We start from the raw sequence: 16,237 nt of genomic DNA, 5'->3' as shown, positions 1-16,237 counted from the left end.
GGCTACCTCAAGAAACAAGAAAAAATCTCAAGTAAACAGTCTATCTTTACACCGAAGGGAACTGGGAAAAGAACAACAGCCCAAAATGAGTACAAGGAAGGAAATAATAAAAATCAGAATGGAAATCAATGAAATAAAGAATAAAAAAATAAAGAAAAGATCATTAAAACAAAGAGCTGGGTTTGTTTTTAAAGATAAACAAAATTGACAAACCTTTAACCTGACTCATCAAGAAAAAAATAAAATCAGAAATGAAAAAAAGAAGTGACAACCGACACCACAGAAATACGCAAAATTTTAAGAAAATACAACGAACAACTATGTGCCAACAAATTGGACAATCTAGAAGAAATGCATTAGTTCCTAGAAGCACACAATCTTCCAAGGCTGAATCAAGAAGAAACAAATAATCTGAACACGCCAATTACTACCAACAAAACTAAAACAGTAATCAACAAGCCTCCATCAAACAGAAGTTCTGGAGCAGATGGCTTCACAGGTGAATTTTACCAAACATTCAAAAAAAAAATTAACACCTTTACTTCTCAAACTATTCCCAAAAATTTAAAAAAATAAAAAAAGAAAAAGAAAAAGAAAGGAAAAAAAGAAGTCTCTGAAGCTCATTTTACAAGGCCACAATTACCCTGATTCCAAAAGCAGACAAAGAAATTACAAAAAAAGAAAACAATAGTCTGATATCCCTGCTAAACAGATGCAAAAATCCTGAACAAAATATTAGCAAACCAAATTCAGCAACACATTAAAAAGATCATGCGCCATGATTAAGTGAGATTCATTCCTGGATGCAAGGTTGGTTCAATATCCACAAATCAATTAAGGTGATACACCACATAATAAACACAATGAAATATAAATATCATATGTCATATCAATAGATGGAGAAAAAGCATTTGACAAAATCCAGCATCCATTTATGATGAAAACGTTCAGCATAGTGAGAATAGAGAATAGAGGGAACATATCAAGACATAAAGCAGACCATATATAAGCTTTCATCAAAATGGCGGCGTGAGGTGAGCCTCTGTAAATCTACCCTGGAATTTACAACTAATCGAACAACAATAACTCCACAAAGGACTCCCTGCACAGCAGACAGGCAAGATGAAGACGCCCACTACTGAATTCACTGAAAGGTGGGCGAATCGCACGGGGGAGGGAGGGGAGGGGAGAAGGGAGAAGTGTGGAGATGGAGCCACACGGGCGGGCACAGGACGCAGACCTACCTCAGTGCTCCGAGCTCGCTGCATCCTGGAACTACATCAGCTGCGGGAGAGGGAAAAACTCGGACTGCTAGGACTCTGCTTATGGCCCACAGAGCTGAGGGGACAACATATAACACGGCTGAAACCAACACTCACGGCAGAGACCTCGGAACAAAGACTGAGGGAAGAAGGCTGAAAACGGAGGTTTAAACCCTCACTGCCGAGCAGAGAACGGAAGCCTTAGGCACTGAGACAAGCCGCCCCCTCCCTACCCTCCCAGAGCTCACCCCACCCCCACCTGGCCCGTGCTGGAAGCAGAACAATAGCAGTGTCAGATCAAAAGAACAGAATATTTGCTGTTCTGAGAACTGTGGACCACAGACACAGATTCGCAGCCCAACTAGTTCCGGCAGAGGGGTGGGAGCTGTGGAAGTAGGACCGGCTGTGGTGGTGGTAGCCGCCATTGCTATGGGCCACCTCTCAGAACTCATCCCCCCCTGGCCTCACCTATCTGGGTGGATCCCTGCAGAGTCAACAGAACTGCTGAAACATATGGGCTCTGAATCTGGTGCAGGAAGAGCTTTGGAACTTCAAAAGCTCTCCGCATACCAACACGGACAATGAGCCCTGTGACCCAAGCGAACTATTAACAGAGGAGAAGCCCATCGGAAAAAACTCAACGAGATGCAAGAAAACACAGAAAGGCAGTTTAATGAATTCAGAAACAAAATCAAAAAACAAAATGAGCATTTTACAAAAAAGAATGAAATTTTAGAAAAGAACCAAATAGAATTTCTGGAAATTAAGAACTCAATAGAAGAAATGAAGAATGAAATAACCAGTTTCGGTAGTAGAGTTGACCAGATGGAGGAAAGAATCAGTGACATCGAAGATAGAAACATGGAAATTACACAGATGGAAGAAGAAAGAGACTTGACACTTAAAAGAAATGAAAGAACTCTAAAAGAACTTTCTGACTCTATCAGCAAGAGCAATATAAGAATACTGGACATACCAGAAGGAGAAGAAAGAGAGAAGGCGACAGAGAATATATTCAAGCAAATTGTTGATGTGAACTTCCCAAACTTGTGGATAGAACTGGATCCTCGAATCCAAGAAGCAAATAGAACACCTAATTACCTCAATCCCAACAGGCCTTCTCCAAGGCACATTGTATTGAATGTGTCTAAAAACAACGACAAAGAAAGAATCCTCAAGGCAGCCAGGGAAAAGAAGACGGTAACCTACAAAGGAAACCCCATTAGATTATCATCAGATTTTTCACCAGAAACTCTACAAGTCAGGAGGGAGTGGAACCAAATATTCAAACTATTGAAAGAGAGAAATTATGAGCCAGGAATAATGTATCCAGCAAAGATATCCTTTAGATATGAAGGAGGAATAAAGACCTTTCCAGACATACAGAAGCTGAGGGAATTTTCTAATACACAATCGGCACTACAAGAAATACTAAAGGAGGCTATTCGACCACCATCAACAGGGACAATTTATGGCAACCAAAACATAAAAAGGGGGAGAGTAAAGGCCTGAACCGGAATATGGGAATAGAGAAAGTAAGCGTGCCAAAGAAAATGGAATATTCTAAATATCAAACTTTCTTTTACTTAAACTTAAGAGTAACCACTCAAGAAAAATCCAGAACTGAAATACATACTGTAATAAAAGAAGAAACAGAGGGAAACATTATAGAATACCACCACACAGAAATAATAGACAATAACAAAAAGGCAAAGAAACAATGGAAACACAGCCTTACCAGAAAACTAAAGATAGAATGACAGGAAATCCTCAAATATCAATAATCACCCTAAATGTAAATGGACTGAACTCACCAATAAAAAGGCACAGAGTAGCAGATTGGATCAAAAAACTAAACCCAACCATATGCTGTCTCCAAGAGACACATCTCAGGTACAAGGACAAGCATAGACTCAAAGTGAAAGGATGGAAATTGACACTCCAAACAAATGGTACCCAGAGAAAATCAGGTGTAGCCATACTGATGTCAGATGAAACAGACTTCAGGGTGAAAAAGATAAAAAGAGACAAAGATGGACAATTCATAATGGAACAGCAGACTATACAACAAGAAGACATAGCAGTCATTAATATTTATGCCCCCAGTCAGAGAGCACCGAAATATAACAAGCAACTACTAACAGAACTAAAGGGAGAAATTGACCAAAACACAATTTTGCTAGGGGACCTAAATACATCACTGACAGCTATGGATAGATCATCCAAACAGAAAATAAATAATGAAATAGCAGCCCTAAATGACATTCGATGAAATGGAAATAAATGACATATATAGAGCACTTCATCCTAAAACATCAGACTGTACATTCTTTTCTAGTGTACATGGAACATTCTCAAAGATAGACCATATATTGGGACATATAATCAGCCTCAGCAAATTTAAGAAGATTGAAACCATACCAAGCATATTCTCTGATCACAAGGCTTTGAAATTGGATATCAACTGCAAAAAGAAAGCAGGAAAAAACACAAATACATGGAGATTAAACAACATACTTTTAAAGAATGACTGGGTCAAAGAAGAAATTAGAGGAGAGATCAAAAGATACATAGAAACAAATGACAATGAAAATACATCCTACCAAAATTTTTGGGATGCAGGGAACGCAGTTTTAAGAGGGAAATTTATATCATTACAGTCCTCTCTCAAGAAACAAGAAAAATCCCAAATAAATAACCTCATGTTACACCTTAAAGAACTAGAAAAAGAAGAACAAGTGAAACCCAAGGTCAGCAGAAGAAAGGAAATAACAAAAATCAAAACAGAACTAAATGAAATAGAGAACAAAAAGACAATAGAAAAAATTAATGTGACAAAGAGCGGGGTCTTTGAGAGCGCCGAATCCTAACCACTACACAACCAGGGAACTTAAGAGCTGGTTCTTTGAAAAGATTAACAAAATTGACAAACTGTTGCCTAGACTCACTAAGATAAAAAGAGAGAAGACACTAATTAACAAAATCAGAAATGAAAAAGGGGAAGTTATCACGGACACCACAGAAATACAAAGGACCATCCAGAATACTATGAAGGACTATATGCCACCAAATTCAATAACCTAGAAGAAATGGACAAGTTCTTAGAAAATATAGCCTTCCAAGGCTGAACCATGAAGAACTGGAAAATCTAAACAGACCGATCACCAGTAATGAAATTGAATCAGTCATCCAAAACCTTCCCAAAGCAAAAGTCCGGGACCAGATGGCTTCATTAGTGAATTCCACCAAACCTTCAAAGAGGATCTAATACCAATCCTGCTCAAACTCTTCCAAAAATTGAAGAAGAGACAGGACTCACTAACTCATTTTATGAGGCCAACATTACCCTGACACCAAAACCTGGTAAGGACAACACAAAAAAGAAAACTACAGACCAATATCTCTGATGAATACAGATGCAAAAATCCTAAACAAAGTTCTAGCAAATCGAATACAACAATGCATTAAAAAGATCATTCATCACGACCAAGTGGGGTTCATCCCTGGGGCACAAGGATGGTTCAACCTCCGCAAATCCATCAATGTGATACATCACATAAACAAAATAAAGGACAAAAATCGTATGATTATATCAATTGATGCAGAAAAAGCATTTGACAAGATACAACATCCATTGATGATTAAAACACTTAATAAAATAGGTAGGAAAATACCTTAACATAATAAAGGCCATATATGACAAGCCCTCAGCTAATCTCATAATTAATGGCGAAAAACTGAAGCCATTTGCTCTACGTTCAGGAACAGGACAGGGCTGTCCCCTATCACCTCTGCTTTTCATCATAGTGTTGGAAGTCCTTGCCAGAGCAATCAGGCAAGAGAAAGAAATAAACAGTATCCACATTGGGAATGAAGAAGTTAAATTATCACTCTTTGCAGATGACATGATGCTATATATAGAAAAGTCTAAAGACTCCACCAAAAAGCTATTAGAAACAATCAACAATTACAGTAAAGTTGCTGGCTACAAAATCAACGTACAAAAGTCCATTGCATTCCTATATACTAACAATGAAATCTCAGAAAAAGAAATACAAAAAACAATTCCTTTTGCAATTGCAGCAAAAAGAATAAAATACCTAGGAATAAACTTAACCAAGGATGTGAAGGACCTATATGCTGTAAACTATAAGACATTTTTGAAAGAAATTGAAGAAGACACAAAGAAATGGAAAGACATTCCGTGCTCATGGATTGGAAGAATCAACATAGTTAAAATGGCCTTATTACCCAAAGCAATATACAGATTTAATGCAATCCCCATCAAATTCCCAGTGGCATTTTTTAAAGAAATAGAACAAAAAATCATCAGATTTGTTTGGAACAACAAAAGACCTCGAATAGCCAAAGCAATTTTAAGAAAAAAGAACAATACTGGAGGTATCACTCTCCCTGACTTTAGCTTGTACTACAGGGCTACAATAATCAAAACAGCATGGTCTTGGCAGAAAAAAAGACACATAGACCAATGGAATAGAATTCAGAACCCAGAAATAAAACCACATAAATATGGACAGATAACTCTTGACAAAGAAGCTAAAAACATACAGTGGAGGAAAGACAGCCTCTTCAATAAATGGTGGTGGGAGAATCGGAAAGCCACGTGCAAAAGAATGAAACTGGATTGCTATCTGTCACCATGTACCAAAATTAATTCAAAATGGATCAAAGACTTAAGCATAAGACCTGACACAATAAACTGCATAGAAGAAAACATAGGTACTAAACTTATGGACCTTGGCTTCAAAGAGCATTTTATGTGTTTGACTCCAAAGGCAATGGAAGTAAAAGCTAAAATAAATGAATGGGACTATATGAAACTTAAAAGCTTCTACACAGTGAAAGAAACCATCGACAAAATAAAGAGGCAACCAACTGAATGGCAGAAGATTTTTGCAAACAGTGCCTCCAGTAAGGGGCTAATACCCAAAATATACAAGGAACTCATGAAACTCAACAACAAAAAAGCAAACAACCCAAATGAAAAATGTGCAGAGGACCTGAAGAGACATTTCTCCAAAGAGGACATACAAATGGCAAATAGACATATGAAAAAATGCTCAATATTACTAATCATCAGAGAAATGCAAATAAAAACCACAATGACATATCACCTCACCCCAGTCAGAATGGCTATCATCAACAAGACAAATAGTAACAAGTGTTGGAGAGGCTGTGGAGAAAAAGGAACTCTCATACACTGTTGGTGGGAATGCAGACTGGTGCAGCCGTTATGGAAGGCAGTGTGGAGGTTCCTCAAAAAATTACGAATAGAATTACCATATGACCCAGCAATCCCTCTCCTGGGTATCTACCCAAAAAATCTGAAAACATTTATCCATAAAGACACATGTGCTCCAATGTTCATTGCAGCTTTGTTTACGGTGGCCAAGACATGGAAACAACCAAAATGTCCTTCAATAGATGAATGGATGAAGAAGTTGTGCTATATATGCACAATGGAATATTATTCGTTGGTAAGAAAAGTTGATATAGGAACATTTGTGACAACATGGATGGATCTTGAGAGTATAATGCTAAGCGAAACAAGTCAGACAGAAAAATCAGAGAACCATATGATTTCACTGATATGTGGTATATAAACCAAAAACAACAAAAGAACAAGACAAACAAATGAGAAACAAGAACTCTTAGACACAGACAATAGTTTAGTGGTTACCAGAGGGTACGGGAGGTGGGGGATGGGAGGTGAGGGTCAGGGGGATCAAATATATGGTGATGGAAGGAGAACTGACTCCGGGTGGTGAACACACAATGGGATTTATAGATGATGTAATGCAAAATTGTACACCTGAAATCTATGTAATTTTACTAACAATTGTCACCCAATAAATTAAAAAAAAAAGACCATGTATGACAAACCCACAACTAATATCATACTCAATGAAGAAATGCTAAAAGCTTTCCCCTTAGAATCAAGAACAACACAGGATGTCCACTTTCACCATTTTTATTCAACACAGTACTGAAAGTTCTAGCCACAGCAATCAGACAAGAAAAATAAATAAAAGGAATCCAAATGGGAATGGAAGAAGTAAAATTGTCATTATTTGCATATAAGATGATACTCTATATAGAGAACCCAAAGATTCCACCAAAAAATTATTAGAATAGATAAATGAATTTAGTAAAGTAGCAGAATACAAAATTAATATTCAGAATTCAGTTGCATTTTTATACACCAATAACAAAATATCAGGAAGAGAATTTAAGAAAACAATCTAACTTACAATTGCATTAAACAATAAAATACCTAGGAGTAAACACAACCAAGAAATTAAAAGACCTGTACTCAGACAGCTATAACATATTGAAGAGAGAAAATAAAGGAGATACAAATAAATGGAAACATATACCATGCTCATGCATAGGAAGAATTAAATATTTAAAATGTCCATACTACCCAAAGCAATCTATAGATTCAACACAATCCCTATCAATATACCAATGGCATTTTTCACATAACTAGAACAAATAATTATAAAATTTATATGAAACCATTAAAGACCCTGGATAGCCACAGGAATCCTGAGAAAGAAGAACAAAGCTACAGATAACACAATACCTGATACCAAATTATACTACAAAACTATAGTAATTAAAACAGCATCATATTGATATAAAAACAGACATACAGATCAATGGAACAGAATAGAAAGCCCAGAAATATATTCATGGCTATACGATCATTTAATCTATTTCAAAGGAAACAAGAATTTACATTGGGGTAAAGACAGTCCATTTAATGAATGGTGCTGGAAAAACTGCACTGATACATGCAAAAATATGAAACGGATGACTTTCTTACACTTTATAAAATAATAAACTCAAAATGGATTAAAGACTTAAATGTAAGACCTGAAACCACAAAACCCCAAGAAGAAAATATAGGAAGTATGAGATGTGATCAAACAATGTGAATGTTTAAATTTAAAAAATATTACAGTAAAACACATATTGCCATTAAACCCCCCAGAATACTCTCCCTTGCTTCCAACACTCTTATCCCATCATTCTTGCGACTTTCTGAAGCAGTTCTGGAGTCCTCTTCTGTGTCTTTAGTTGCGCTGTCATGGCTACCTCAATGTCCTGAATCATTTTCACTTTGGGGAAGAGTCAGAAGATGCAGGGTGCCAGATTTGGTGAATAAGGTGGATGAGAACACACTGCAGTGTTCTTGTTTGACAGAAATTGCCATACCAAAAGTGATGTGCAACACGGAGCATTGTCATGATGGACGATGATTTTCGGCACACTTTAAGACACACCTTCTCTCAACCATAGATCACACCCAACTGACTGCACAGAACAAGTTGAAACTTGTCACACACTGTTACTAAGGTTCAAAGCACCACTTCCCATATTGAAGATCCCTGCCTTTCTGTTGGATGGCACTCGGCAGCAGCATTCACCATATGTTTTGATCACAACAGAAAGACTCTGTGTCAAACATCACTTCTAGTATGGCAATTTCTGTCAAATAAAAACATTATGGTGTATCCTCACCCACCTTATTCACTGGATTTGGCACCGTGTGACTTCTGGCTCTTCCCCAAAGTAAAAATCACAATGAAAGGTAAATGTTTTGAATTGATTCAGGACATCGAGGCAGCCATGACAGGTAACTAAAGACACTCATGAAAGAGGACTTCCAGAACTGCTTCAGAAAGTGGGTAGAAGGATGTGATAAGAGTGTTTGAAGTGAGGCAGAGTATTTTGAGGGAGATTAATGGCAAAGTATCATTTACTGTAGTAGTTATTTTTATTTAAACATTCACCATATTTGTTGATCACACCCCAAAGCTCTCAGACATTACCCTTAGTAATATTTTTACTGATATATCTCCTTGGGCAAGGGAAACAAAAGACAGAATAAACAAATGAGATTACATCAAACTAAAAACTTTCTTCACAGCAAAGGAAATCATAAACAAAATGAAAATACATCCTACTGAATGGGAGAAGATATTTGCAAATGATACATTTGATAAGGGGTTAATATCCAAAATTTATTAAAAAAAAAACCTCATACAACTCAATACCAAAAAAACAAATAATCTAATTGAAAAAACGGCAGAGGACCTGAATAGATATTTCTCTGAAGAGGACATACAGATGGCCAACAGACATATGAAAAGATGCTCGACATCACTAATCATCTCAGAAATGCAAATAAAAACCACAATGAGATATCATCTCACACTGTTTAAAATGACTATCATCATGGAGAGGCTGTGGAGAAAAAGGAACCCTCATACACTGTTGGTGGGAATGCAGACTGGTGCAGCCGCTACGGAAGGCAGTGTGGAGGTTCCTCAAAAAATTAAGAATATGATGTCCTGAATGTCATGAAAATGGCTTCCTTTCAATATTTCCTTTATCTTCAGGTAACGAAAGAAGTCACTGGAGGCCAGATCAGGTGAGTATGGAGAGTGTTCCAATACAGTTATTTGTTTACTGGCTAAAAACTCCCTCACAGACAGTGCCATGTGAGCTGTTGCATTGTATTGATGGAAGAGCCATGAATTGTTGGCAAAAAGTTCAGGTCATCTACCTTTCTCACGAACCCTTTTCAGTACTTCCAAAGAGTAAACTTGGTTAACTGTTTGTCCAGTTGATACAAATTCATAATGAATAATCCGCAAAAAAGGTTAGCAACATAGTTGCAACAAGTTCCCAAACGTAATTGACAGACCTTGTATATTCATCTTCTGTTTTTGGTATATATTGAGTATTATAATTTTAATACACTTTTTTCCTTTCTTAAAATGCATATACATTTTTTGGCACCCTCTATATATATATAGAGGGTGCCAAAAAATGTATATGCATTTTAAGAAAGGAAAAATCTATATTATAATTAAACTGTTGGTAACCACTTTGAGCAACTCTTGTAATTGAAGAAGTCAAACATGACTAGTATTCGTCTTTTATTATTGGTGTATTTTGAGTATTACAGTATTAATACAGTTTTTTCCTTTCTTAAAATGTGTATACATTTTTGGGCTGTGTGTGTGTGTGTGTGTGTGTGTGTGTGTGTGTACTGGAATATAGTACCTGCTTAGTAAAAAAAAAGAATATTCCTGAGCAACAGGTTATTGTGTCTCAACACTCTGTTTTTTAAATCACCAGAAATTGTAGCAGCATCTTCAGAATTCTTGAGCAGTAGCTTCCAAGTATCGCTTTCTTCATCTCATTGTTTCTGATTCCTAAAGTCAACCTGACCTGAAGGGAAAGAGCATATTGCTAAAATTCTGTAACATCTGTTACTAGCTGAATTGTGCCACCACAAATTCATATGTTGACGCCCAGTACCTTAGAATGTGACCGTATTTGGAGATGGGGTCTTTAAAAAGGTGACTATGTTAAAACCATTAGCGTGGGCCCTAAGGCAATGTGACTCGTATCCTTATTAGAAGAGAGAATTTGGATACACAGGGAGACACCAGGGATGTGAACACACACACAGGAAAGACAGTGTGAAGACACAGTGAAAAGTCAGCCACGGGAAATCCAAGGAGAGAGACCTCAAAAGAAACCAAACCTGACAACACATTGACTTTCAACTTCCAGCCTCCGAAACTGTAACAAAACAATTTCTGTTGTTTCAGCCACCCAGTCTGTGGTATTTTGTTATGGCAGCCCAGGCACACGAATTTAATACAACATGTTTCCATCTCTCTTTCTAGACCGAATGCAAATGTGCCTGATTTGTCCCTCTTACTCCATTGCACCGTCTGGCACACAGCAGGTACATAGTATCTGCTCACTGTTCAGTGCCAATGAAGTAGACTAGGAGAGGGGGCTGCCATTTACTGAACATCCAGTGTGGCTGAATTGCAGGGCGCAGGGTAGGTTGAGAGTCGGGGGATTTGCAGTGACACAGATCAGGACTTGAATCTCTGCTGCCAACTTCATAGTTGAGGGGCCTGGCCAAGCTCCTGTATCCTCTGCCACGGAGTGAAGTGACTCACAGGGCACACTCTGCGGTCAGGCTACCTGGTTCATATCAGCTTTATTACTAATTTGCAGTGTGATTGTGGGAAATTCTGACCCTCTCTGGGCCTCAGTTCTCTCATTTGGAAAATAAGCTTAGTAAATACAAGTACATCCAAATGCTGTTCCTCTGTGTTCCTAGAGGCCCCTGTTCCTGATGTTTGTTTTCTAGGTGAAAGTCATAGATGTCCTTCGCGGTCACCCTCACATAATCAGAATGTGAACCCACATGTTAGTGGAACTGTCGAATACAATTAACCTCCTTCACACTCACAACGAGACAGCTCTGTCTGGTTTTCTGGAGTTGTTTTGGCCACTCATCCCCAGTCCAGCCCACTCTGCAGCTTAGTCCTTTGTGTCTCTCCTTTGCATTCTCATGATACCCCTAAAAGCCTGAATTCTTCACTTTAAGGTCTTTCATGTAATTTGTCCATGTGTCTGCCTTCAGTAGACACTGAGATGCTTGAGGTAAAGGATCAAGCTGTGTTGTTTTTAACTTCAGCATCCAGAACACTTCCTGAATCTTGGTATACAAGAAAACTAAACATAAATACAAGGAGTATTTGGAAATTATTGGAAATGAATTTAGAAGTAATATAGATATAATAAATCCAATTCCTCTCTGCTGTATTAAATGTACTTCAAATATGTTCTTGAATTTTCTTCCCAGTACATTTGGAATATAACATATAATTCCCCTTTTGTTAATGACATTACTGGGACCCAGAAAACTTCAGGACTATTTCCATGGTCTCAGGGCTGGTAACAGAATGAGCATGGATATAGGCAATCTCAAGGTGTGTATGGACGACGTAACAAGTTTCTTAGCAGAAGGTGCTATAGAAACATACAGTTTGCCATGTTACTCCAGTAAAATTGTTATTTTAGGCTCAGGAGAAAGGTCTGGGCCTCATTCTCACCAAGTGGCCAATCTTGGTAGTGCCGACAAAGGGGCGGCCCAGTAAGTTCTTAAAACCTGAGTAACCCCCTTCGGTTGCGCCCCACCCCCACCCCCAACCACTCGCTAAGGTTTACAACTTGGCCAGATTTTCAATTGTGGTTAATGATGCCATAAGCAGGGTAAGGAGGAGAATGCCCAACCTCACAGCCAAGAGCAGCCCAGGTATCTCTGCTACCTTTGGTCCTCATCCCCCGCCTCACCCCGCCGCCTCGGGCCTCCATCCTCACCCTCACTGTACCCACTAACACAGCCACTTTGGTGAAGGTGCCAGATGTGCATGGCCGCCCATTTCTCTAACGCAGGGTCAAGAGCCTAGTGGCCAGAAAGATCACCACTAAAAAAAAAAAAAAAGATGATAGGCATGTGAAACAGGCCCCAAAGATCCACAATCAAATATGACACCCTGGAGCCCTTTGTATCACACAGTGAGATGGAGCTGGGTGCCCAGAGACCTACGGGAAGCAATGGGGACTCAGTTGTGAGGGTGCCATAACTTTGTTCCTGGACATCTTGGAGTACTCAGGCCTGCAGCAGTACACCAGGGGCTTCCACTGAGGGCTTGGTTCAATTTCAGCCTTGTCCCCGCTAGCCTCTAAGTTTACTGATTGCCTTGTTTCAATCCTCCAAGTGTAACACAGTATTTACACAATTATTTTTTACTTAACAGGCACCATGCACATTAATCATGCCCACAAATAGGAGGAAAGCACTCTTACTGTGCTGAATTAAACAATGAGGAAGCTTAGGATCACAGATTCACAAACTTGTAGGGGAACACACAGTGAAACAATAGGAACACCAGAATTCAAACCTAGGAATTCTGACTCCAGATCCAAGCCCTAGTAGCAATGAGATCGCGAAAGCCATAAAATTGCTCTTAGCCTCAATTTCCACATCTGTGAAATGGGAGTAACTGTAGGTCCTCTGTACAGACGTTCAGAGTAAAGAAGCAAAAAGTACTTTCTTTTTGTACTCTTTGGACAGTGGCAGAATTATTCAAGAATAAGCAACACAGAAAGGTAAAGCATTTAAAATATGTGTTCCCAAAAGTTTATTTAGTTGTAACATTGTAGTTCCAAGATTTTAAAGACACAACCAATAGGTTTCTGGTATGTTTCCTCAGATTAATTTTATTCCCACTATATTCTGTTTGAGCAGATGACGACTCCTTTCATGCTCCTTTGAGAGCTACCAAGGGGCTGACTATAGCCACTGTTTACCGTCAGACATTGGGGAAACGCCTAAGTGGAGGGAGCACAGTTTCAAGGAGTAAGGAGACTAGGTGATGGAGATTCTGGGAAGATGGTGGCAGTGGTGGCTGCATAGTTTTGTAAATCTGACCAAACACACATATTAAAACAGAACAATTAAACAGCAAACACCAAAAACAAAAACGCATGTGCAATGTTTGCAACAAATGCAGATTACAAGTTATCCCCCGAAATTGCCAAATCTAAGTGGGTAAGGACAAACCACCAACCCATATTACCTCCATCAAAAGCCACAGCACAATAAAGCCAGCATTTAATTTTATTCATCAAAAAGGCATTACAACTTGGAGAAGGGGAATCTCAACTCAGGGGCAAAGGCAGGCCCTTCTGAGGGAGAAGAGGGCCTGGAATGAAGGGCCAACAGCAGGTAAGTGCTGAGTGGTGGATTCTTGGGAAGGGGAGGCTTCAACACTCAACGCTTTGGGTGTTGGCTCACAGAACTCGTGGAAACCTCACAGGTAGCCCTGGGGGCAGATAGCCCCTTCAGGGCAGTGGTTGTTGGTTCCTTTCTTGGGACTCATGAGGATGCACTTGGAGGGTCACAGCACAGGATTTGTAGGGAGGGAAGGGATGCTCCCTATTTCAGCCTGCACCTCTGGAGAGACAGGCTCAGGGCATCAACCTCCAGCAGCAGCGAGGCACGCTTAGAGCTAGCAGGGCTAGGCGTGGAGACGGAGCCAGGGCCACGAAACTTAAGGGAAGAGGTGCTCTGGCCAGAAAAATTAGTGGGGGCGGAGAAGGAGGAAGAGGAAGAACTGTCATCACACCCCCCATGGAAAGGAAAGTACCTACTAGGAAGTGAGGGTGAAGAGGCACGCATACGGACCGCATGCCGGCCCGGCTGGGAAGGAAGGCTTGGGACCTCAGGATCAGGAGAACCTGAGCTGCTCGGGAACACAAGCCTTCCTAAGGCGGACCCCGGGGAAGGAGGACTCTGGCCACCAGGCGCAGGGAGAGAGGGGCGGCTGGTAGGCAATGATCCTCTCTGGGTGGGGCGGCTCAGGCGGACAAAGCCTGGAGTGGTACCCCTGCTGCAGAGGGTGGGGCTCAGCGGGGGGCTGCGGCTGCAGAGGGCAGGGCCTGGCCCAGTTGCACGGCTACTGGAAGCAGTACCTGGCAAAGATGCACGGTTGCGAAGAGCAGTATCCGACCGGGATGCGTGGCTATGGACAGCAGAACCTAGCGAAGATGCATGGCAGCGGGTTGCAGGAAATGGCGTGGGTGTACGGCGGCGGACAACAACAGGGCCTGCCTCAGTTGCAGGGAGGCGGGATGCTGGGCCGGGCGCAGATGCCCGGCCGCGAGATGCAGTGTCACGGCGGTGGGATGCAGGGCCAGCCGAAGATTCAGTGCCAAGGCAGACAGCAGGGCCTGACGGGGTGCTGCGGCATGGGGAGTCAGGGCCTGGCATGGCTGCTTCACTGGGGAGGACAGAGCCTGGTGCGGAGAGCAGGGCCTGGCTTCCGAGGGCTGGGCCTGGCTGGGATGCGCGACTGCACGGAGAAGCCCGAGGTGCAGGGCGGCAGCGACGGCTGCTGGGCTGAGCCGTTGGAGAAGATGGCGGCAAAGGCGCGGAGCCCTCAGGCTCGGGAGCCCCCGGAAACAGACAGCGCCGTGGAAGCTTCGGAGCCCCGACAGCCTCTTCGCCGCCGGGCCGCTTCCGCCCACGGCCTTTCGCTGGGCTCCTGGTCTGGGTCCGACGCCCGCCGGCCTGGCCAGCGCCGCTCGTGGCTTGCCCCCTGGCGTCTGCGCTCGCCGCAGGCGCCATCTGGAGACGTTGTCCCGTTACAGGCTTCACGTATCTCAGCTCCGCCAGGGGACTCGGGCTGCCCTGGTGCTCAGGACGACCCCTCGACTGCACGCAGTCCATGGAGGGCGGCCCTGGGTCCTCCGCAACGGTCAAAATGGCGCCGGGTGCGGCCACCGCACAGGAAGAGGCACCTGCTGTGACAACTCGCGGGGCGCCGCCACCTGACAGAGACCGGTCGCTGGAGACCGTGGGGACCCAGGTGCCAGGATCCCGGTTGCCGGTCCCGCGGGCGTCGCCAGGAGCAGGGGTGACCTCATTGTTCGGCCCTGCGGGCACCTCACCCTCCTGTTGCTTCAGCTCCTTCTCCCAACACGACGGGGTGGCCATGATGCCAAGTTCTCCCTCAGAGTCCGGAGAGTGCGGTTATGGGTGCTGCCTGGGTAGAACCGGAGCTGGAAGAGCGAGGAGGGTGGGCGGGGCCGGTGTGGTCTCCACTTCTGATTGGTGAGCTGGAGGTCACGTGGCTCTTCTCCTCCCGGAGCCAGCGCAACCGGGCTCCATCTGGCACTGAACTGGCCGGCGTGCTCAACACCTCACACACCCACCCCCACCGCCAGGGTCCGCGGGTCCGGGTCTCTGACGTGAATCCCCCATCCATCCCTGGGCCCCTATGTGGGTGTGTTTCGAGGGATGGGGACTTGAGCGGGGAGGATATCCCTATAAACAATTCCAGTCACCCCAAGTCAGCTTAGGTTTTCAGCACCACTCTGCTGGCTCACCCTCAAGTGTTGCCTTGAAAGAAATACCACGCTGGCCAACAGGATATATCTCCAAGCCAGGTATCCCTCCCGGGATCTGGTCAGGACACTGCGCTCCTGCATGACCCAGAGGTGACAGTCGCCGAACCACTACGGGCACCTGTATGACCTCACATCGGGGTCTGTTTGCAGAGCAG

At 42.2% G+C, this 16,237-nt stretch overlaps 1 protein-coding gene across 1 annotated transcript; it reads right to left on the bottom strand.

Moving 5' to 3' along the window:
• Positions 1 to 14,109: 14,109 nt before the first annotated feature.
• Positions 14,110 to 15,669, bottom strand: LOC117016202 (EZH inhibitory protein-like). Its single transcript, XM_033095421.1, has one exon. The coding sequence runs from the start codon at positions 15,667 to 15,669 to the stop codon at positions 14,110 to 14,112; it is 1,560 nt and encodes a 519-aa protein (XP_032951312.1).
• Positions 15,670 to 16,237: the final 568 nt, after the last annotated feature.

The sequence above is a fragment of the Rhinolophus ferrumequinum genome, chromosome X (genome assembly GCF_004115265.2).
Source record: "Rhinolophus ferrumequinum isolate MPI-CBG mRhiFer1 chromosome X, mRhiFer1_v1.p, whole genome shotgun sequence".
Classification (NCBI taxonomy): domain Eukaryota; kingdom Metazoa; phylum Chordata; class Mammalia; order Chiroptera; family Rhinolophidae; genus Rhinolophus; species Rhinolophus ferrumequinum.
The sequence above is the reverse complement of the archived record's forward strand: the minus strand, read 5'-3'. Positions and strand labels throughout refer to the sequence as shown.